At 46.3% G+C, this 22094-nt stretch overlaps 1 protein-coding gene across 1 annotated transcript in view; it reads left to right on the top strand.

Moving 5' to 3' along the window:
* LOC147683721 (ceruloplasmin-like) overlaps positions 1–22094 on the top strand; it is a 427036-nt gene that overhangs the window by 126352 nt on the left and 278590 nt on the right. Inside the window, exons 4-5 of the mRNA XM_086944094.1 lie at positions 13724–13891; positions 16443–16697. Of these exons, the coding sequence (XP_086800220.1) occupies positions 13724–13891; positions 16443–16697 (423 nt within the window). The remainder of the gene's footprint in view (positions 1–13723; positions 13892–16442; positions 16698–22094) is intronic.

The raw sequence follows: 22094 nt of genomic DNA on the forward strand, positions 1-22094 counted from the left end.
CTTACTTATTCAAACATATACTAACACATATTTACTCTCTTATACAATCCCTGATACAAGTTCACAATGATCCATACAGCCACTCACACATTCACTGGCTCTTATGCACAGTTATTTATATATGTCAACTCTCACATGTACTGTGTTTTACATATGTACTTACTTTGACATGTAGCACTGAGATATCCATTCACTCACCAATACACTCATGCACACAGTCAACCACCCATACAGCTGTTTCCACATGCACTTTTAAACCCATACATCTAGTGAATCAACTGCTCACACATCTATGCACAGAGTCATACACCTCCCAGCCACCCACACACACACTCAGTCTCCCATACAAATACTTGGGCAACCAATCAATAACCCATATAGTTACTCATATAGCTACTGATCAACACATGCAGCAGTTCACAGAACAACAGACATAATGATGCACACATTAAGACAGTTTAGTCACTAACCCATGCACTCAGTGAGACACATTTAATCACTCACTCATACAGTCAGTCATGCACCTACTAAATCCTTCATCCAGACACTTATACATCCACTCATTCTTCAATATGTAAGACATATTTTAACTTTACAGAAACATACAGTCACTGGATGTTGTCATCAGTGATGTCATCAGTGATGTCATTTGAGATGTCATCAGTGATGTCATCAGTGATGTCACTGACCATGTCATGAATGATGTAATATGTGACATGATCAGCAGTGGATTGCGGGTGCGCAATATAAAGTTAGTGCAACTAACTATATATGCGAATTTCAATGGTTTTGTGTGAGTAAAATAAGGTTTTGTAAATGCTAATTCCTAACTATATATGGTCTATAACCTATGTTTTTTTCAGTGAATTTTCAAGGTTTTGTAAATGCTAATTCCTAACTATATATGGTCTATAACCTATGTTTTTTTCAGTGAATTTCAATGGTTTTTTTAATAGCAAATATCAAAAGCCGTAAAATGTATTCTTCTTTTAAAGGAAAAATATATTTTATATGTATTTAATATAATTTTTTTATGTATATACATTTTTTGAGGGAACAAATTTATCAACTATCATGCTGAAGAAGAGTGTGGGGAAAAAAAAAACAAAGAGGAGGACTAAGAGGAAAGAACAATCAGTTCAAAAATACAATTGCTTTAAAGCATGAAGTGCTTTTCCACACATTTACATTTAAATAACCCATATTAGAACATACAAAATATCTACAGAGGAGACGGTGTACATTGAATTTTAGACTCTTCATTGGTACCTACATGTTGGTACTTACATCACCCACACAACACAACAGCTCTATTCAGAGCTACCCTACCTCAAAGCACTCTAAAATATTATTTTACTATTTCCCTTGGTTTTCCCCTTGTTACGCTTTTTTTTTTACATATATGGGCCTCCTCAGCCACCCTCAGAAAACTTAGGGGGTCAGGATATGTCTCCCGTGCCCCCTTATACCCATTCCCAACATTGTTTATCCTCCATCTTGTGACTAAATTCGTCCGAAGCACAAGATGGCGGACTCCCGTTACGCTACCGGTGAGCTACCCGGTTCGTGTACCGGGTAGCGCTTCCACCGCGAAAAATCGAAAAAAAATGTATTTTATTTTTTTGCCCCTCGGGGCCCTTTATTAGCCCCCACATCAATCCTAGGGGGTCAGGAGGGGTCTGCCTTGCCCCTTTCATTCATTTCCCCCTTCGTTTATTTCCACCTCTTGTCTCTCGATCCTACCGAGAGACAAGATGGCGGCCGCTCCGGACTGTTTAGAATGTTGAGAGTCACCGGAGATCCAATCCGCTTCTCCTCGCGAAGTTCCGTTACGCGTCTGGTACGCGAACCGGGGCGCTAACCGGGACGCTGTCACAGATATATATATTTTTTTGAACGTTAATTTCTCAAAATCCACTGGAGCACATATCTTGAGACCTAGCAAAGGCAGATCGGGCAAACAGTCTCTACAATTTTGCCAAGTTTCATAGAAATCCATTCAGTGAGTCCAACCGCCCTATGGAAAACTCAATGTTAAAAACACGTTTTGGGACCCCCCTTTTTTCTCGGCCCCCACTTGACGAAACCCCCACAAACTTTCAGGGGACGCTCAGAAAGAAAATGTGCAATTTTCCTGAAAAATTTCAGCCAATTCCGTCCATCAACGCCAAAGTTATTCAACATAGAATTTTCAGAAATCCCTATTAAAAAAAATCCTAACTATATATACCTACTGGCAACCGCCAGTAGGTAATATATATATATATGTGAGCCCGAAACGCGTCTGATGACAACTTTTTACCCACACGATGTAAAATAAATTCAAGCAGTTGGATACCTAACCTCGCCTGGGCGTGCTGATTTTGTTGTCTGAGTGCCTTTCTGTGCGGCAAGCACCTGAGGAGACGGGCTGGATGGATATATATATATATATATATATATATATATATATATATATATATATATATATATATATATATATATATATATATATATATATATATATATATATATATATATATATATATATATATATATATATATATAAAATTTTATGGCAAAATGAAACCCCTCATTTTGTTCCTTTACAAATTAAATGTTTTAAGTGTTAACACTTTATTCCAATCAAGATGACTTCAGGTGTGCCATACTTTTGTCATAAGTAAGACTGTTAGCGCTCTAGTTGTTCTTTAGAACACTCTGGGACATTCTGTCACTGGGCTATAGTTGGGCTACATCTGGCTGATATTTGGGCTACATATGTTTTTTTCTGTCTCTGGTGGCCATCTTTGGGCTATATTGGGCTACATTGGGCTACATTGGGCTACATTGGGCTACATTTGGGCTCTAACATATATATAGCCCAATGTAGCCCAATATATTTTATTCAAAGTAAATTTTCGTAAAAACCACTGGAGCATATATCTTGAGACATAGCAAAGGCACATCGGGCTACCAGTCCCTACAATTTTGCCAAGTTTTGTGGAAATCCATTCAGCCGTTCGAGCTAAAAATGAGTCCAACCGCCCTATGGAAAACTCAATGTTAAAAACATGTTTTGGGACCCCCTTTTTTTCTCGGCCCCCGCTTGACGAAACCCCCCCCAATCTTTCAGGGGACGCTCAGAAACAAAATGTGCCATTTTCCTGAAAATTTCAGCCAATTCCGTCCATCAACGCCAAAGTTATTCAACATAGAATTTTCAGAAATCCCTATTCAAAAAAATCCAAACTATATATACCTACTGGCGACCGCCAGTAGGTAATATATATATATATATATATATATATATATATATATATATATATATATATATATATATATATATATATATATATATATATATATATTTAGAAAACGAATATTCACAAGTACCATTGGGACCTAATTGTGTGTCATTCTTATAGCATATGTCCCAGAGAGTGTTCATTCTCTTTATTCCCACTGGGGGAGGGGAATGAGATAGCTACCTATTTTCTGATCTCTGGGTGGCCACTGGCTGTCAGCGCTATTCCGGGGCTAACAGAAATCTACTAGGAGGATCAAATTCCTTGGCCTGCAGCATTGGGAAACTGCAAGGATCCGTTTTATTTGGGGGATCAGATTATATTGGATCTGATTGACAGATTATTTTTTGAGCACCAAAGATTAAATTACAAGCACAAAAAAACAATTTACTATGGAAAATCCTACTCCAGTTACAAAGATCTATGACTTTGGAATTGCATACGTGTAGTTGCACTAACAAACATACAAATTTGTAAATGTGAAATGGTGGAATTGCCAGAGGAACAAGTTTAGGGCTTGGCCTTTTCATGGTTCATGACCCAGCAAAAGTGGATAGATACCCACAAGTAGGTGTTCCCAAGCATATTTCTGGAAGTTTCATGGAAGGAATGGAAAGGAACCTCTCCGTATTTAATTAATTGAGTGTATTAGGAAACAGTTTTCTATATTTTGGGAGAAAGAAACACATTTTAAATGTATCAATACACATTTACATTTCATTTATTATTGTAGAACTTTACATCTGATACAAATTCCACATGCGTACATTTTAGCCGTTTGAGTGCTGCAGAATAACTGTGAATGCCATAGTTTCCTGAAATATTTCTGGGAATCTTTGTAAATCCAATGAAATGATAAGACTGCTCCAATATAATGGAAATGTCCAGCTTTTAAAGATGATACTTTGTAAATCTGTAAATCTAAGAGGAGCATCGGTGATGTGGCTTTTTTGCACAGCTGCCCCTAATGTATATGAGGTCAGACCAGCGGCGGCCGGCACAGGTAAGTGTGATGAGGCAGTGGGGTGGGGCGGGGCAGAGAGCGGCAGGGGGGGAGCCGACAGATGATTGAATAGGTATTATTTATTTATTTATACCTATTCTGTTGTCAGTCGACTTCCCCCAGGCCACCGCCCCGCCTCACCGTGCTTACATATGCCGGCCACCGCTGGGTCAGATCCCTTAGAATTTGCTGAATGAATTTGGTTGTTGCCCGCCATTCACTGTGAAGGTATTCATGTTTATTGGACTAATGAACATGTAGGCAGAGGTATGTAGGCAGAGCATAAGGGAAAATTAAAACCAACTTCTGATTCAGAACAGGAGTGTTTTCTCTGCATGACCGTAACTTAAACTAAGGTGAGGAAATAACAAAAACTGAGCCCATTTCACTACACTTCAGCTCACCCCCATGCCTAGGAGCCATCTCTTCAACTACCCTAAAAGTTAGGTTCCTGGGATTTCCTTATGATTCACAGCTTTAGTTTGCTTCCTCAAGTCAACATAGGAGTCACAAGTATCACTCTCCAACTCTCATCACCTCAAGAAATCCTTTCATTACTCCAGACAACCATCAGTAGCTTTGTCATGACATGTTTGGACTGCAGCAACATCATGGAGATGGGTTCCTCAAAAAAAGTCAGGGGCATACAACAAGAAAATGTCAGAGTGCACAGCTTGCCTGAAATTGGCAGCTCCGTCCTCTGGCATTTCCAAAACACAGGCATGCCCCGTATTTACAACAATATGGCTGACCCCTGTGATTTCCCTAGTACTAGCTTCAATTCTATCAGCTTAGCACCAACACATGCACCCTTGCACCATAGAGCAAAGGTGCCTGTGTTGCAGGGAATGATTGTTCATGTGCAGAAAAGTGTCCCTTCCTTCACAGAAACAATCAATAATGGCGATGGGTTAATTCTAAGTGTGCTGCAGGACACATAGAAGTAGCAAATCACCATGTTTTTATGATTGTTTATGTGCAGAAAGAGAAACCTTCCTGCACATAAACAACCATTAAAGGAATTTTGCTCTTTCCATATGTGCTGCGCAATGCAGCACACATAGGAAACGCAAAAACTAGGAAGAATAAAAGTACTTTTCCTTGTTGCGCCATCCTAACACCTGCTATTGAATGGCATTCGTTTTTGGTGCTGCCTCAGATTTAGACCTCCTTGTAAATCTGGGGCAGAATTAAAAAGCAATAGGTGTTGCAGTGGAACGCCTACAGGAGCACCCACTGCACGCCCCTTTCAAACAGATACCTGCTTGAAAGGGTACCATATATACAAAGTGGCTTTAAGCCAAAAAAAGTGGCTTGATGCCACTTTGTAAGTATGATGCAGGACATAGCACCACTGGAACGTCCCACAAAGTGATGCTCCGTGTTGTTAGCCCCTTTTAAATATGCCCCTCAATGTCAGGCTGCAACTGCTGCAGAACCAGGAAGACCAACTTTGACTTAACCTCTAAATATGTGATGACAATGGGCCCCCAGGGGCACTTGGCAAAGCCAATGTCCCCCTGGGGGATTTCGCGCGAGGGACGACCTCACGCGACCTGATTGGGTGGTGGGAGGGGTTAGGGTCAAGTGAAGGGTGGGGAGGGAGGGGACGTCACTCTGAGCGAGTGAGAGGAACGGTGGAGTCGCTTTTTGAGGCGCCCTGTTTACCTTTTGTCAGAGCTGTCAGTCGTTGTTGTGACTGAATTTTCGACGGAATTTTCTTCAGATTCTGAAGCATGTCATCAGAGGAGATTGCCCTTGAGGCAGTGCGAGCGTTGGTGGCTGTGGGGAGGAGCGACTTGCTGCGGCCCGGCGCTTTCGATGACACAGCTGTGGTGAAGCGTCCACGTCGCTTGGCAGCGGAAGGTGTGTCTCGAGCAGTGGCGGCTTGTCAGTCAGGGCGCAGTGACCGTCAGGAAGAGGACAGCGTTGTGAGGACGACAGCGGCGAGGGCCAGGAGAGCGCGCTCGACGAGCCGAGGAGGCCGGGGTAAGAAGCAGCCGCCCCCGCGTTCGTCATCAGCCCCAAGTGAGTTCAGGGGGGGCCGCAGTGTCAGTGTGGCACCCCTTCGACGTAGAGCTGGCAGGCGAGGAGGTAGCGCTGGTGGTAGTTTTGACACGCGCGTGTCTCATGTCCAGCTGTGTGAAGGAGAGGCTGACAGGGAATTTGAAGCGCAGAGAGCGTCGACGTCCCAGGAGCATTGCGAGGCTGCGCCACGTCCTAGCATGAGGGCCACCTCAGGTCTACCTGTGAGGGCAGCTGGGCAGCAGGCGAGTGGAAAGACAATTGACATTGCGCCAGATGTAGAGGCTGCCAGGCGGAGTCCAATGCTAGTGGACTACTCCAGCGATAGCGAGGCTGAGGAGTATGAGCTTTCTGGAGTTGAGGAAGGCGAGGAGGTCGAGGGAGGCGCATCTGACGTCGATGAGGAACACCAGCTGGTTGAGTTCGAGGACTGCCAGAACATTCTAGTTCCCCGGCCTAGGGGCCCCCCGAGACAAGTGGTGGAGGAGGATTTTAATGTTGATTTAACGCATGATTTTCAGTTTGTTCAGGAGGAACAGGGGTTGGGTGGGGTGCGATGGAAACAACCAGCAAGGCATTTCAAGGGTGGGAGGTGGGGGGGCAGGGGTGACAAAGGGGTGGGCAGACGGGTACAGGAGGACACGTCAATGTTTCCAAATGCCAGGCCCCCGCCTGGGTGTCCTGAAGTGTCCCATGGCATGGGGTCTGCGATTTCACAAGGCCAATGGGTGTGGGTGGAACATGCAGAGCTGCAGGGGTCAGGCAGGGCTGGTTTTTCAGCTTCTCAGATGGTAATGCGCGCTGCTACCACACAGGAGCTTGCGGATGCGGTGTCCCGACCCAGCATGGAGGCGGCTACGAGCGCGCTTATGTTGGCGGCCGGTCAGCAGGCAAGGGGCAGGAGAATTGACATAGCGCCGGAAGTGGAGGATGACAGGCGGAGCCCAATGCTGGTGGACTATTCCAGCGATAGTCAGTCTGATGAAGGGGAGTTTTCAGAGGTTGATGAAGTTGACGTTTTTGGGGGAGGTGAACCTGATATAGTTGGTCAAACCCAGCAGATTTCTGTCATGGACTACCAGAACATTCTGGTCCCCCGGTCTAGAGGCCCCCCGAGACAATTGGTGGAGGAGGATTGTAATGTTGAATTAACATGTGATTGTCAAGTTTTACAGGTTGAGCAGGGGTTGGGTGGTGTGAGGTGGAAGCCTCGAGTCAGGCAGTTCAAAGGTGGGAGGTGGGGGGGCATGGGTGACAGGGGTGGGTGCAAGAAGGTGCAGGAAGCCTCTACAATGTTCCCAAAGGCCAGGCCCCCGCCTGGGTGTCCTGAAGTGATTCATAACATGGGGTCTGCGATTCCGCAAGGCCAATGGGTGTGGGTGGAACATACAGAGCTGCCTGTGCCAGACAGGGCGGGTACTTCATCTACTCAGGTGGCAGGTAAGTATGGTGCGGGCCCTCGCTCGAGCGGCGAGTACCCTTCTGAAGCTGCTGGTCTGTTACCAGATGAGCAGTTCTGCTATTCTCAGGCGGCGCCGCAGAGCGCGGTGTTTAGGGGGGGGGCGAATTTGAGAGGCGGATCTGGTGCGGATTTATCATCAGCGACTGGGCGCTTTACACGGAGGCCTGAGTCGGAATTTCAAAGTGTTTTTACTAACTTGGCGTCTGGCAATAGGCCAGGTATGAGTTTAGCAAGGTCGGAAAATGAGCAGCACCTTGAAGGTGATGATGGTGATTATGATAAAGAGAATGATTATGGGACAAGAGGTGGTCTGTCTCATGGTGGTGGAGCTGGGGTTGGGAGGGGGGAGAGGAGATTAACTTCTGCCAGTGTGTTACAGAGTTCTGGAGCGGTTCTCTCACCGGCACACGGGATGCAAGGCGGACGTCATCGGCGTGACGGTCTTGAAGAATTTCGGCAACGGGCGGTGCAGTTACCAGCAGGTAAGACAGACTGGTGGGCTGCTTGGACACGGCCGTTGGCGGGTGTGTCAGGTGGGGCGCCTGCAGAGGGTGGTCAGGGGAGGGTGGAGGTTGGGGATGGTTTGGGGTCAAAACAGGATGAAAGTGTAAAGGCAGCGCCGGGGCATGGGGGGAGGCCGGGGAATGACAGCCCAGGTTCATCGGTTACTAGTTCAGATCAAAGTGAGACGCCTAGAGTGAGTGGTACGAGACTGCCTTACATGGGGGTATCAATGCCATTGGGCATACATTTGTCGACCAGAACTAGGCAGCGTATTTGGGACCATGATTATGTAGACGTGTTCAGGCTCCTTCATAGGGAATTGCAAGCAAAGGAAGGTTCTAAAGAGGAGGAGGCTGAATTGTCCCGCCGTCCCAAAGTTCCTAAAACAATAGAAAACTGGACAGCGGCCTTTTTGATATATGCCAGCGTATGCAGTGAACGATACCCTGAGAGGGCGGTTTCGCTGTTCAAATATTTAGATGTCATAAGAAAGGCACATTTGCAGGCAGGGGGTTACGCGTGGCTGAACTATGATGAAGAATTTCGGGCGCGAATGAGTTTATTCCACGATAAGCCATGGGGGGAGGTTGATCAGGAGTTGTGGTTGCAGTGGATGTCAAGTCATTCTTCGGCCAACACGATCCACACAGCCAGTGGGTTGCCGATTCCTTACCGGCCCTTTTCTCAGCGTCCCGCCACACAAGGGGCAAATGGCGTTGGACGTGGACAGTTGCCCACAACTGGAGCATGTTGGAGCTTCAACAGAGGTTCCTGCGTGCGCCGGTATTGTCAATTTAAACATGAATGCTTCCAGTGTGGGGGCAGTCATGCTGTCTTCCAATGCTTCCCCAACCAACACCCGGGAGATCACGGGAGGGGTCAGAGGGGGGGGAGAGGATCTGTGCCGCCTCTTATGCCAAAAGGCGCCTACTCCAATTAGGTTACAGGCCATGTTGAGCGCATTGGAAGCTTACCCTGATGTGGAAGGAGCGGCCAAGTTGTTTTGGGGGTTTCGGCTCGGATTTAGGATTGGTTATCAAGGCCCCAGAGTTTCCCGTTGGGCTGATAACTTGAAGTCAGCAAAGGAGATCGCGTCGGTGGTAGAAGTGAAGTGCTGAAGGAAGTGGAATTAGGCAGAGTAGTTGGCCCTTTCGAAGTTTGCCCCTTGCCAAATCTAATTGTGTCACCACTTGGTGTTATCCCGAAGAAGGCAAAGGGTGAGTTCCGCCTGATACATCATCTGTCTTGGCCGGAGGGGCTTTCAGTTAACGACTTCAATTCCACTTCCGATTCGGCAGTGACATATGCGTCAGTGGATGACGCTTTGGAATTGGTGCGCAAGGCAGGGGTAGGAGCTGACCTTGCAAAATGTGACATACAGGACGCTTTTCGCCTTTTGCCTATTCATCCAGCCGATTTTGGTTTGCTGGGTATGTACTTTGCAGGAGAATATTACGTGGACCGGGTATTACCCATGGGCGGTGCTATCTCTTGCTCATTTTTCGAAACTTTTAGTGCATTTTTGGAGTGGTGTGTAGTCCAGCGCTCAGATCACGCAGCTGTATGCCATTACCTGGATGATTTTTTGTTTGTGGGCAAAGCGGATACGGAGCAATGTACTAAAGTCTTGGCTTGTTTCCAGGACTTGGCTAAAGAGTTTGGTGTGCCTTTGGCAGAGGACAAAATGGAAGGGCCAACGCAGAGGTTGACCTTCCTGGGCATAGAAATAGACACAATAGAGATGGTGGCCCGTTTGCCCAGAACAAAAGTACAAGAGATCAGGTCTTTTTTGCAAGAACTCCTGGGAGCTAAAAGAGTGCAGCTGAGGCAAGTCCAGAGGCTTCTGGGCCATTTAAACCTTGCTTGTCGAGTTGTCAGGGCAGGCAGGACGTTCTGCAGGCGGCTGGGCTTTGCTATGGCTGGGGCGTACCTGCCACACCACCACATACGTTTGACAGCAAAAATCAAGGAGGATTTGAGCATTTGGCTGCGATTTGTGGACGATTTCAATGGCGTGTCCATCAATTTTGTGTCAGTGGACACGATCTGGCCAGTGCAGATATTCTCGGACGCGGCCGGGGCCTTAGGTTTCGGCGTGTTCTGGGACGGAAGGTGGTGCGCAGAGCAGTGGCCGGCACAGTGGTTGCAGCAGGGCCGCAGCATTGTTTTTTTTTAGAATTCTTTCCCTTGTTGGTGGCGCTGCAGATTTGGGGTGAAGATTTCAGGGACCGCTGCGTGTTGTTTCATATCGACAACATGGCGGTGGTTTTTCTGGTGAACGGGCAGCGGGCAAAGGATTTAAAGGTGTTACAATCGTTGCGGGCCTTCATGTTGCGTGTTTTGCAGCTGAATATTGTGTTTAAAGCCCAACACATCCCTGGTGTCAACAATTCAATTGCCGACGCTTTGTCTCGTTGCCAGTGGCAGAGGTTTCGGGATTTGGCACCTGGAAGCGGACCACTGCAGAACACCGGTTCCGCCGAACATGTGGGACCTGGGGAATTGAGGATGGCAGAGTTTGCGGAGCAGTCCTTGTCAGAATCCACGCGACGCAGCTATCAGCTGGCATGGTCTGGTTTTTTGAGTTACACTGCACAGCACGGCAGGGATGGTACGGCAGTGCGGGATGAAAAGTTTATGTGGTGTTTTGTTCTGAATTTAATAGACAAAGGTTTGTCGCCTTCAACCATTTCAGGCAAGTTGGCAGGCATTTCATTTTATAGTCAACTAGAATTGGGGTGTGAGGTGCAGAAAGGCTTTCGTTGGCAGAAAATGCTGAAGGGTTTTGGGAGATCCTTTGGGCAGGTAAAGAAGTTGAGGGACCCCATTACGTTCGACTTGTTCCAAAAAAAAATTGTTGGGTGTGTTGCCCTCCTGCTGTTATGATGAGTGGGAATGGTTTCGGTTCAAGTTATGCATGATATGGTTATTTTTCGGTGCATTTCGGATATCAGAATTATTGGGGTTACGAAATCAGGAAGGGATCCGTTCATCTGATATTGTTCTTTTGGGCAAGGGTGTGTTGCAAATCACATTGAGAAGGTCAAAGACAGACCAGGCAGGAAAAGGGATGTTGGTGCGTCTGGGCAGGAGTGGGGTGAAGGGTTGCTGCCCGGTTGGGGAATGGGAGGCATTTGTGGTTTCAGGGGTATTTCGAGAGGGTGGGATATTTTGCCATAAAACAAAACAAAGTTAACTTGTTTCCAATTCTTAGCGGTCTTACGGTAAGCATTGACTTTCGTGGGTGAACATGCGCACTGTTTGGGACGCATTCCTTCAGAATAGGTGCGGCTACAGAAGCTGCGAAGTTGGGTTGGGGGGCAGAGGAGTTACAGCGAATTGGTCAGATAGCACGGGGCCAGGGTTGTGTGGACAGAATTTCTGTACAGGAGCCAGTGGAAGGGTGCTAGGGTTCAGGCAGCTGTTGAGAGGGCCCGCAAGAAAGTTAATAAAGCATTGAAGACATACTGCGTGGCAATGGGCATTACGGTCATTGCCCACAAGCATTTTAACGGCGAAATTCTGCACTTGTTAAGGGAGGATGGGGTTCATCTCTCACAAATGGGGCAGTCCTATTACTTGATGGAACTCCGAGATACTTGGGCCAATCTTTGGTGTGTCGATTTGTGGTGCTCCAAACCAAAGAAGTGAAGGTAAGAATTTGAGGATAAAAGTTTTCCTTCACAGACATTAGGTATCGTCTTGAGCGGACTATTTCTGCATTAGGGGAGGGTTTGTGTGGGTGGGGCAGGAAAACTCAAGGGTTTTCCTGGGTGGCGTGTGTGATGGGGATTGGATAATCTAGAGCGGATTCATCCTTTCTCTAAGGGGGAGGGCTTGGGAGGGTAGGTGGGGAAGAGATGGAAAAAGAAGAAGGAAAACTCAAGGATGGTATCAAAACAAGTTATGTTATCGGAAAAGAAAGAATTGGAAAAAGGAAATGGTTATATGGAAAAGGTTTGGAGAAAAAAGAAAGATAAAGTTTTGTTGGAAAAGTTATGTTGCGGGTCTGTCTTTGGCTGTCCTGGTAATAAAGGTGACCTTTTATACTATATTCAGAGTTGTGTGAGAGTCCTTATTTGCGCGATGGGCCCCCAGGGGCACTTGGCAAAGCCAATGTCCCCCTGGGGGATTTCGCGCGAGGGACGACCTCACGCGACCTGATTGGGTGGTGGGAGGGGTTAGGGTCAAGTGAAGGGTGGGGAGGGAGGGGACGTCACTCTGAGCGAGTGAGAGGAACGGTGGAGTCGCTTTTTAACCCACCCACCCGCCCTGATTTCAACAAATCAAGGGTAGGTGTTTTTTGTTGTCTGTCGTGTTTTTGTGTTGTTCAGATAAAAAAAAAAAAAATAAATAACAAGATGCAATGGAAGGTTTTCACAGCTTGATAATAAGTCAAGCATGCATGTCTACCTCTTGATTCAGGTCAAAGTGTCAAGATGTCACCTCAGGACACCTCGGGCAGATTCTTTTGTTGTCTTGTCGGCGTGTGTGATGGGGATTGGATAATCTAGAGCGGATTCATCCTTTCTCTAAGGGGGAGGGCTTGGGAGGGTAGGTGGGGAAGAGATGGAAAAAGAAGAAGGAAAACTCAAGGATGGTATCAAAACAAGTTATGTTATCGGAAAAGAAAGAATTGGAAAAAGGAAATGGTTATATGGAAAAGGTTTGGAGAAAAAAGAAAGATAAAGTTTTGTTGGAAAAGTTATGTTGCGGGTCTGTCTTTGGCTGTCCTGGTAATAAAGGTGACCTTTTATACTATATTCAGAGTTGTGTGAGAGTCCTTATTTGCGCGATATCAAACACACTGGAAAGCTCTCCACTGGCTTACAGTAAAAGCAAAGATGAAATTGAAGGGTCTGTGCATCATTCATAATGCCTCGTGTGCCAGTTGCAAGCGCGCTACATGATATGCTCCAGAGAAAAACCCCTGCTCATTGGCTGGAGAGGTATCAATTATCAACCAAGGATGATATACAGTGGCAGATACTTGGAGGTTGCAGGTCCCAGAATACAGAGTGCCTTCACCCAAGTCTTCCAATCTGATCCCAATCTCTTACAATTAAGAACACTCTTGAAAAGTGATGTATGAAGGCTTAAATGAACTTGTCAAAGATCAGTGTTGGGATCAAAGAATATTGAACATAGGCATATACCCTTCGAAAAGGACTCGGACTTCTCCTTTTTCTTCATCAACTGATTCATTGTCATCCCCTCAACCACAATGAAGCAATCAAAAGGTAATATACAGTGCTTTATTAAATAATAAATGAAGAAATAAATAAGTAAACTGTTCGAGAATTGATAGTGGGGCATTCTTGCTTCCTTTTTGACTAATGGTCCCTAGGGATAATAACTCGTATAGTATACAAATGTGATGTTTTGTTAATACTTTTACAGAACCCCAATGAGCTAACATCATCACTATTGTGTTTCTTTCAGGTGTCTTGTCTGAGCCAAATAAAACAAAACCAGGTGCCGAGTTTGTTGTGATGTTTTCTGTATTTGATGAAAATATGAGTATGTATCTGGATGAAAATATCGCGACGTACTGTACTGCGGCTGTCGATAAAGAGGATGCAGACTTTCAAGAAAGCAACCAGATGCACTGTAAGGTTCTTTCAAATTATTGTTGAGATTTTTAGCACGTGTTCTGTTTTGAAAGGTCTATGTTTCTTTAGAAAGCACTAGAAATTATAGTGTGCGTTGCAGCAAAGCTGACACAATCGTTGTGGCAAATTCCTTTTTTAAATTACATCTCAATTACAGGCAGCTTTACCTAATTGTAGGCCAGACATATTGTTTCTAATACACAAATGGGTATATTTACAAACCCCTACAACCACCACAACGTCCCTTTTCACAACATTGTGATAGTGATAGAGTCTACCCCTTATTTACAAGTTAGCATTACGCCACTTAACATAGCTTAACGCTGCCTTGAAAATAAGGCACCCTTTTACGCTATACTTACAGTGAAAGGGGAGGGCAATGGGTGTTGCAGAGGGCGTTCCACCACAACACCCATTGATTTTAACGCTGCCTCATATTTACAAGGGTGGCGTACATATGTAGCAGCGCCAAAATAAAGACCCGGGAATACCCGGTCTTACCCTGGTGAAAAGAGGAGACATTTTTTATTTCTCCTTGTTTTTGCTGTTTCCGTGTGTGCTGCGTTATGCATTAATCATACAAAATACATTTGAGTGTTGGCTACTCATAGATATGATGCACACTTACTTTATCTCAAAGTGGGATCCAAGTTATGCGTCTCCATCTTCAAGGGATATGTCTAACATATTGGACCATTTAACAGGTGAATTTCTTTCTTATTCAGAGGCCTCAAACTTCTGTATGGCAGCTAGTACACTTTCAATACATTCATGAATAGTTATATGTCAAAATATTGTTTCGAGGATATTGTATCATAATATTGTGGGCAAAATAAAGAGGTTCAAAATATTGAGAAAGTAGTTGCATATATAGTTATAGATTTGCTAATCTAACTCCTCCATACTCTACATCTACATACCTTGAAGATATATGTCATCACACGAGGTGGATGTGGAGTTAAGCTAAGTCCACAAATACTTTTCTATACAAACTTATCTTGTTGATATTTTGGTTTTGATATTGTGCCCAAAATAGCATACTACTGTGATATTTTTTAATCAATATACTGGTGTTTCTACAAATGCAAACCATTTAAACTGAGAATTATATCCTTTAAGAATCCTTACTTCTGTGATTGTGTTTTCCAAAAAAGAGGGTGTGAATTTCATTTCCATCACTGTAATTGTTTACTGCCTAATACTACAATTTGTATTAATTTGTCATAATTGCCTTGTAACCAGAACACAGACATTTCAAACAAATGTATACCAACAAAAATGTACTGTATGGGAAAATTGAACAAATCCAGTTTAAAGACGAAATATTTCTTCATTACACAACAAGGATAATGTTTTTGCTTGAGTTTTTTGAAGCCACAATTCTTTGGTTTTTTATTTTGAAGTACTTTAGCTCTGTTCTTGAATTCATAAATCACATATATGTAAACATTTTTTGTAAAGTATGAACCAGGTCCCAGTGATGGGGTATATACAAAGAGGATAGCTAACCGTTAAAATATGATGATCTCTAGTAGAATACACACAGGATCTACAGTGATCACTTTGGCAGGCCCCTATTGCCTAAAGTTGTGGTGAGGTAAACCTAACCACAATGAGGTAGGGCCTTGGTCATATGGAGATAGTATATGCATGAAGATGTCATGTCCATAAAATTCCATAGAAAAGATATCTCTAAGGGGCATATTACCAAGCAATAGCGATAATTATCGCTATTGCTTGGTTAGAGACAAAATTTTACCGCAGAGCTGCGGCGATTTGTACCGCAAATAAACCTTGGTATTACCAAGGTTTATCGCAAATGCGATAAAAATCGCCACAATGCATGAATATCGCTGAAAAGTCAGCGATATTCATGCATTACCGAGCGAATGCTCTTAGCCATGTTATCCACCTCCCATTGCATAACATGGCTAAGAACTGCTCAGGGCAGGTGTTAGCTTTTGGAGATATTCGCGCTTAGCGCGAATATCTCCAAAAGTTGGTAATAGGAGATAGCGATGTTAGTGACTGTTTTCAGTCGCTAACATCTTGGCACGCCCACTTTGCATGTCATTAGTGATAAATATCACTGACATGCAACGTGGGGCCCAAGATGGTCGCTATCTCCTACTAGCTGTCGCTAACTGGTGTTAGCGACAGCTAGGTAATAGGAAGATAATTTTATCTCCGCTTTCTTGGCTTTTAAAGCCAAAAAAGCGGAGATAAACCCCCTTGATAATATGCCCCTGAGTTCTTTAGTTCCTTCATGAACAGTGTGAGTGACCGGGTGAGACACATGCAATGAATACCAGACATGTATTTGATAAAGAAAGTGTCTGAACAGCTTCAAAGAAGGTCAAAAAGTTATCAAGTTGTAAGGAAATATTTCACTAAGTGTACACCATTCTTTTTAAAATTCCCCACATTTCTAGAATTAATGGTACCCATCACCTTTTCAAGAGTATTGCAGAACGTTTAAGAACAATACCAAAGTCATTGTCTTTCTGTTATCTGACGGCAAAGTCAAGCAAGTGTCCTATTTTATTTAGGTATCAATGGATATATGTATGGTAACCTTCCAGGATTAATCATGAACTCAGGAGAGGTAGTTCGATGGCATCTATTCGGAGTAGGAAATGAAGTTGACATCCATACAGCCTACTTCTTTGGGCAGACTTTAATAGACAAGAACCATCGCGTTGATACCATCAACCTCTTTCCTGCTACGCTGGAAGAAGCTGTGATGGTGGCTACAACCCCTGGAAAATGGCTTCTCAGCTGTCAAGTGAATGACCATATAGAAGGTGAGACATCAATTAATTGTTAAACAGATAATGACCATGCATAGACCTATTTTCATACCTTGATATATGACCAACAGAATGCAAATGAGTAAAGGTATGGTAAAAAAAGAAATCGACTTCGTTTTTCAAAACTTACTGATGAAAATGAGCTTGAAAAGAGAAGAAGGCAACCAGCTTTGAAAATCAGAAGAGTTGGAGTGAAACTAATATGAATGTCTAAGTACTGCAACAACTTCCAAGTTAGATGAAGGTCATGACAGACCTCACATAGTCAGACATATTAAAAGTACACTACATGTTCATTATAGTGGTGCTATGTTTCACAATCCATTTTCCCCTTTTTAATTATAGAGAGCACAAACACGTTTTCCCTTCATTTAGTTTTATAAGTATTAGTGCCCAGGAGTCATGTGCGCACCAAGCACATGGTGGGTAAAACATGTAGAAACCTACACAGTAAATTGAGTTTATGCATGTTTATATGATGCTTATGAAAAAAGTAAACTCACTTGTTAGTCCTATCTACAACTATGATCTGGACAATATGAGATCAACTAAAGTGCACCTCAACTAGCAGAGGGCAGTTACAGCCCCCTCAGTGACTGCTGGTTGGATGTATAGGACTATTGGCATTTGTACTTGCTACCAATGGAAGAAGTGTAGACCCCTGACCCTCCTGGTAGGACGCTCCCCCTCCGCACAGCTCCACCTGTGTGCCTCTGCCCCAGCTGCCGCTGCTGAGGACGTGCTCGTAAGTCTGCTCATCCCCCTCTCTTGTGCCCCATTTTTGCCTTCTGTAACACTTTTTTCCCTCAATCTTGTGCTACGTTTTTGTCTTCTGTGACACTGTTTTCTCCCTCTTTTGTGCCGTTCTTGCCTTCTGTGACACTGTTTTCCCCCTCTCTTGTGCCCCATTTTTGCCTTCTGTAACACTTTTTTCCCTCAATCTTGTGCTACGTTTTTGTCTTCTGTGACACAGTTTTCTCCCTCTTTTGTGCCGTTCTTGCCTTCTGTGACACTGTTTTCCCCCTCTCTTGTGCCCCATTTTTGCCTTCTGTAACACTTTTTCCCTCAATCTTGTGCTACGTTTTTGTCTTCTGTGACACTGTTTTCTCCCTCTTTTGTGCCGTTCTTGCCTTCTGTGACACTGTTTTCCCCCTCTCTTGTGCCCCGTTTTTGCCTTCTGTGACACTGTTTTCCCCCTCTCTTGTGCCCCGTTTTTGCCTTCTGTGACACTGTTTTCCCCCTCTATGTGCCCTGTTTTTGCCCTCTGTGACACTGTTTTCCCCCTCTCTTATGCCCCATTTTTGCCTTCTGTGACACTGTTTTCCCCCTCTCTTGTGCCCCGTTTTTGCATTCTGTGACACTGTTTTCCCCCTCTCTTATGCCCCATTTTTGCCTTCTGTGACACTGCTTTCCCCCTCTCTTGTGCCCCGTTTTTGTCTTCTGTGACACTGTTTTCCCCCTCTATGTGCCCCGTTTTTGGCCCTCTGTGACACTGTTTCCCCCTCTCTTATGCCCCGTTTTTGCCTTCTGTGACACTGTTTTCCCCCTCTCTTGTGCCCCGTTTTTGTCTTCTGTGACACTGTTTTCTCCTTCTCTTGTGCCCCGTTTTTGCCTTTCTGGGACACTGTTTTCCCCCTCTCTTGTGCCCCATTTTTGCCTTCTGTGACACTGTTTTCTCCCTCTTTTGTGCCCTGTTTTTGCCTTTTGGGACACTGTTTTCTCCCTCTCTGTCCCCCGTTTTAGCCTTCTGTGACACTGTTTTCCCTCTCTTTTGTGCCTCATTTTTGCCTTCTGTGACACTGTTTTCCCCCTCTCTTGTGCCTCGTTTTTGCCTTCTGGGACACTGTTTTCCCCCTCTCTTGTGCCCCGTTTTTGCCTTCTGTGACACTGTTTTCTCCCTCTTTTGTGCCCCGTTTTTGCTTTCTGGGACACTGTTTTCTCCCTCTCTGTGCCCGTTTTTGCCTTCTGTGACACTGTTTTCCCCCTCTATGTGCCCTGTTTTTGCCCTCTGTGACACTGTTTTCCCCCTCTCTTGTGCCTCGTTTTTGCCTTCTGGGACACTGTTTTCCCCCTCTCTTGTGCCCCGTTTTTGCCTTCTGTGACACTGTTTTCTCCCTCTTTTGTGCCCCGTTTTTGCTTTCTGGGACACTGTTTTCTCCCTCTCTGTGCCCGTTTTTGCCTTCTGTGACACTGTTTTCCCCCTCTATGTGCCCTGTTTTTGCCCTCTGTGACACTGTTTTCCCCCTCTCTTGTGCCTCGTTTTTGCCTTCTGGGACACTGTTTTCCCCCTCTCTTGTGCCCCGTTTTTGCCTTCTGTGACACTGTTTTCTCCCTCTTTTGTGCCCCGTTTTTGCTTTCTGGGACACTGTTTTCTCCCTCTCTGTGCCCGTTTTTGCCTTCTGGGACACTGTTTTCCCCTCTCTTGTGCCCCGTTTTTGCCTTCTGTGACACTGTTTTCTCCCTCTTTTGTGCCCCGTTTTTGCTTTCTGGGACACTGTTTTCTCCCTCTCTGTGCCCGTTTTTGCCTTCTGTGACACTGTTTTCCCCCTCTATGTGCCCTGTTTTTGCCCTCTGTGACACTGTTTTCCCCCTCTCTTGTGCCTCGTTTTTGCCTTCTGGGACACTGTTTTCCCCCTCTCTTGTGCCCCGTTTTTGCCTTCTGTGACACTGTTTTCTCCCTCTTTTGTGCCCCGTTTTTGCTTTCTGGGACACTGTTTTCTCCCTCTCTGTGCCCGTTTTTGCCTTCTGTGACACTGTTTTCCCCCTCTATGTGCCCTGTTTTTGCCCTCTGTGACACTGTTTTCCCCCTCTCTTGTGCCTCGTTTTTGCCTTCTGGGACACTGTTTTCCCCCTCTCTTGTGCCCCGTTTTTGCCTTCTGTGACACTGTTTTCTCCCTCTTTTGTGCCCCGTTTTTGCTTTCTGGGACACTGTTTTCTCCCTCTCTGTGCCCGTTTTTGCCTTCTGGGACACTGTTTTCCCCCTCTCTTGTGCCCCGTTTTTGCCTTCTGTGACACTGTTTTCTCCCTCTTTTGTGCCCCGTTTTTGCTTTCTGGGACACTGTTTTCTCCCTCTCTGTGCCCGTTTTTGCCTTCTGTGACACTGTTTTCCCACTCTTTTGTGCCTAATTTGCCTCCTGTGCCACTCATTCCCCCACCGCTGTGCCCCCTGCAGCCCCGCCCCACTGACTACCCACTGCCCATTCGCAGCTCCGCCTCCCATCTCCTTCTCCCTCCCACCTCCCCATATATACCAGACGCTGCGCGGTGAGGAGAGCGACCCCTGACCCTCCTGGTAGGTCGCTCCCCCTCCGCACAGCTCCACCTGTGTGCCTCTGCCCCAGCTGCCGCTGCTGAGGACTCGCTCATAAGTCTGCTCATCCCCCTCTCTTGTGCCCCGTTTTTTCCTTCTGTGACTCTGTTTTCCCCCTCTTTTGTGTCCCGTTTCTGCCTTCCTTGACACTGTTTATCTCCCCCTTTTTCGCTTCAGCCAGGCTCATATTAGACATACCGCGTAAAGAACACATCTCTGGCCACCTGAAAAACCTCCACTGGCTCCCCGTCAATAAGAGGATTACTTTCCGGCTCCTAACCCACGCACACAAAGCACTCTACGAAATCGGACCCGAATGCCTTAACACACGACTGTCCTTCTACACCCCCTCCCGCCAGCTACGATCCTCCAACCAAGCCCTTGCCACTGTACCTCGCATCAACAAAACCACCATGGGAGGTAGATCCTTCTCCTACCTGGCAGCTAAAACCTGGAACTCACTTCCCACTCATCTTCGCCTTACTCAGAACCACCTAGCATTCAGAAAGCAACTTAAAACGTGGATATTTGACAAGTAATTCCCCTCCCTTCTTCAAGCGCCTTGAGACCCTCTGGGTATGTAGCGCGCTATACAAATTTATTGACTTGACTTGACTTGACTTGACTTGCCTCCCCCAGCTGCTCCTCCCTACCTCCTCACCCTAAATGGCGGCCGCTGCGCGCCTGAGGCAAGCCCGTCAGCGCCCGTCCAAACCGGGACCACATCCAGCGCCAGAATCCCTGGATCCCACGAACGCCACGCCACCAGACTCCGATATGACGCTACCACCCTCCTCGCACTCAACACCGGCCGAAACCACACCTGCTTCCAGGCCGCCCCGAAACGGACCCACGGACCCTTCTCCTGCCGCACCTGCAGCTTCACCTGCGACAGAACCACCAAACCTCCAAGGACTGGACCCAACCACCTCCGCTGCATACTCCTCAACACCCGCTCTGCACGCAAACATGCCATTGAGCTCTGGCATCTCATCGACACCTCCGCCCCAGACGTGCTCTTCCTGACGAGACCTGGTGGAACGACTCCTCGGCGCCCGACATCGCCATAGCTATCCCAGACGGCTACAAGATCACCCACAGGGATCGAGCCAACGGAATCGGAGGAGGAATAGCCATCATCCACAAGTCCACCCTCAAGGTCGCCACCCACACAGACGACACCCTCAACACCGCTGAACACTTGCACTTCCGGATTCACACCGACCCCAACACCAACCTCAGAGGAACACTCATCTACAGACCTCCCGGACCCCGGGCTCAATTCAGCGACTCCATCGTCGAACTCGCCAGCACCCACGCACTCGCCTCCACGGACTAAATCCTCCTCGGGGACCTGAACTTCCACCTCGAGAACAACAACGACGCCAACTCCGCCACCCTGCTCGACATCCTCGCCAACCTCTGCCTCAGACAACTCGTCACCGCCGCTGGCCACACGCTGGACCCCGTCTTCTCCACAGGCTCCCACGTCACCTTCGACCACACCACTGAACTCCACTGGACCGACTACTGCTGCATCCATTTCACCTTCAAGAAACCAAACAGGCACCACTGCACCCAACAGTTGCCTTGCCACTGCTTGAGCAAAGTCACCGAAGACCAGCTGATCACCACCCTCTCCCAGAACCCACCCACCAACCCCACCAACCCAGACGCTGCAGCCCGCAACCTCAGACATTGGATCGACGACTGCGCCAACTCCCTCGCCTCACTCAAAAAAACGTCCAACAGCCACGCCAGCAAGAGAACCACCTGGTTCACTGACGAGCTCCAGACCTCCAAACGCGCATGCCGGAAACTGGAGAAGATATGGCTCCACGAACGCACACCAGACAACCACGCAGCCCACAAGGACGCCACCCACAGACATCACCACCTCATCAGATTAGCCAAGAGATCCTTCTTCAAAGACTGCTTGGATAACAACGCACACAACTGCAAAGAGCTCTTCAGCATCGTAAAGGAACTCTCCAACCCCAGCACCAACTCCAATGACATCCCGCCCTCACAAGAACTGTGCGACTCAATAGCCATCTTCTTCCACCGCAAGATCGCTGATA

This window comes from Lissotriton vulgaris, chromosome 11 (genome assembly GCF_964263255.1).
Source record: "Lissotriton vulgaris chromosome 11, aLisVul1.2, whole genome shotgun sequence".
Taxonomy (NCBI): domain Eukaryota; kingdom Metazoa; phylum Chordata; class Amphibia; order Caudata; family Salamandridae; genus Lissotriton; species Lissotriton vulgaris.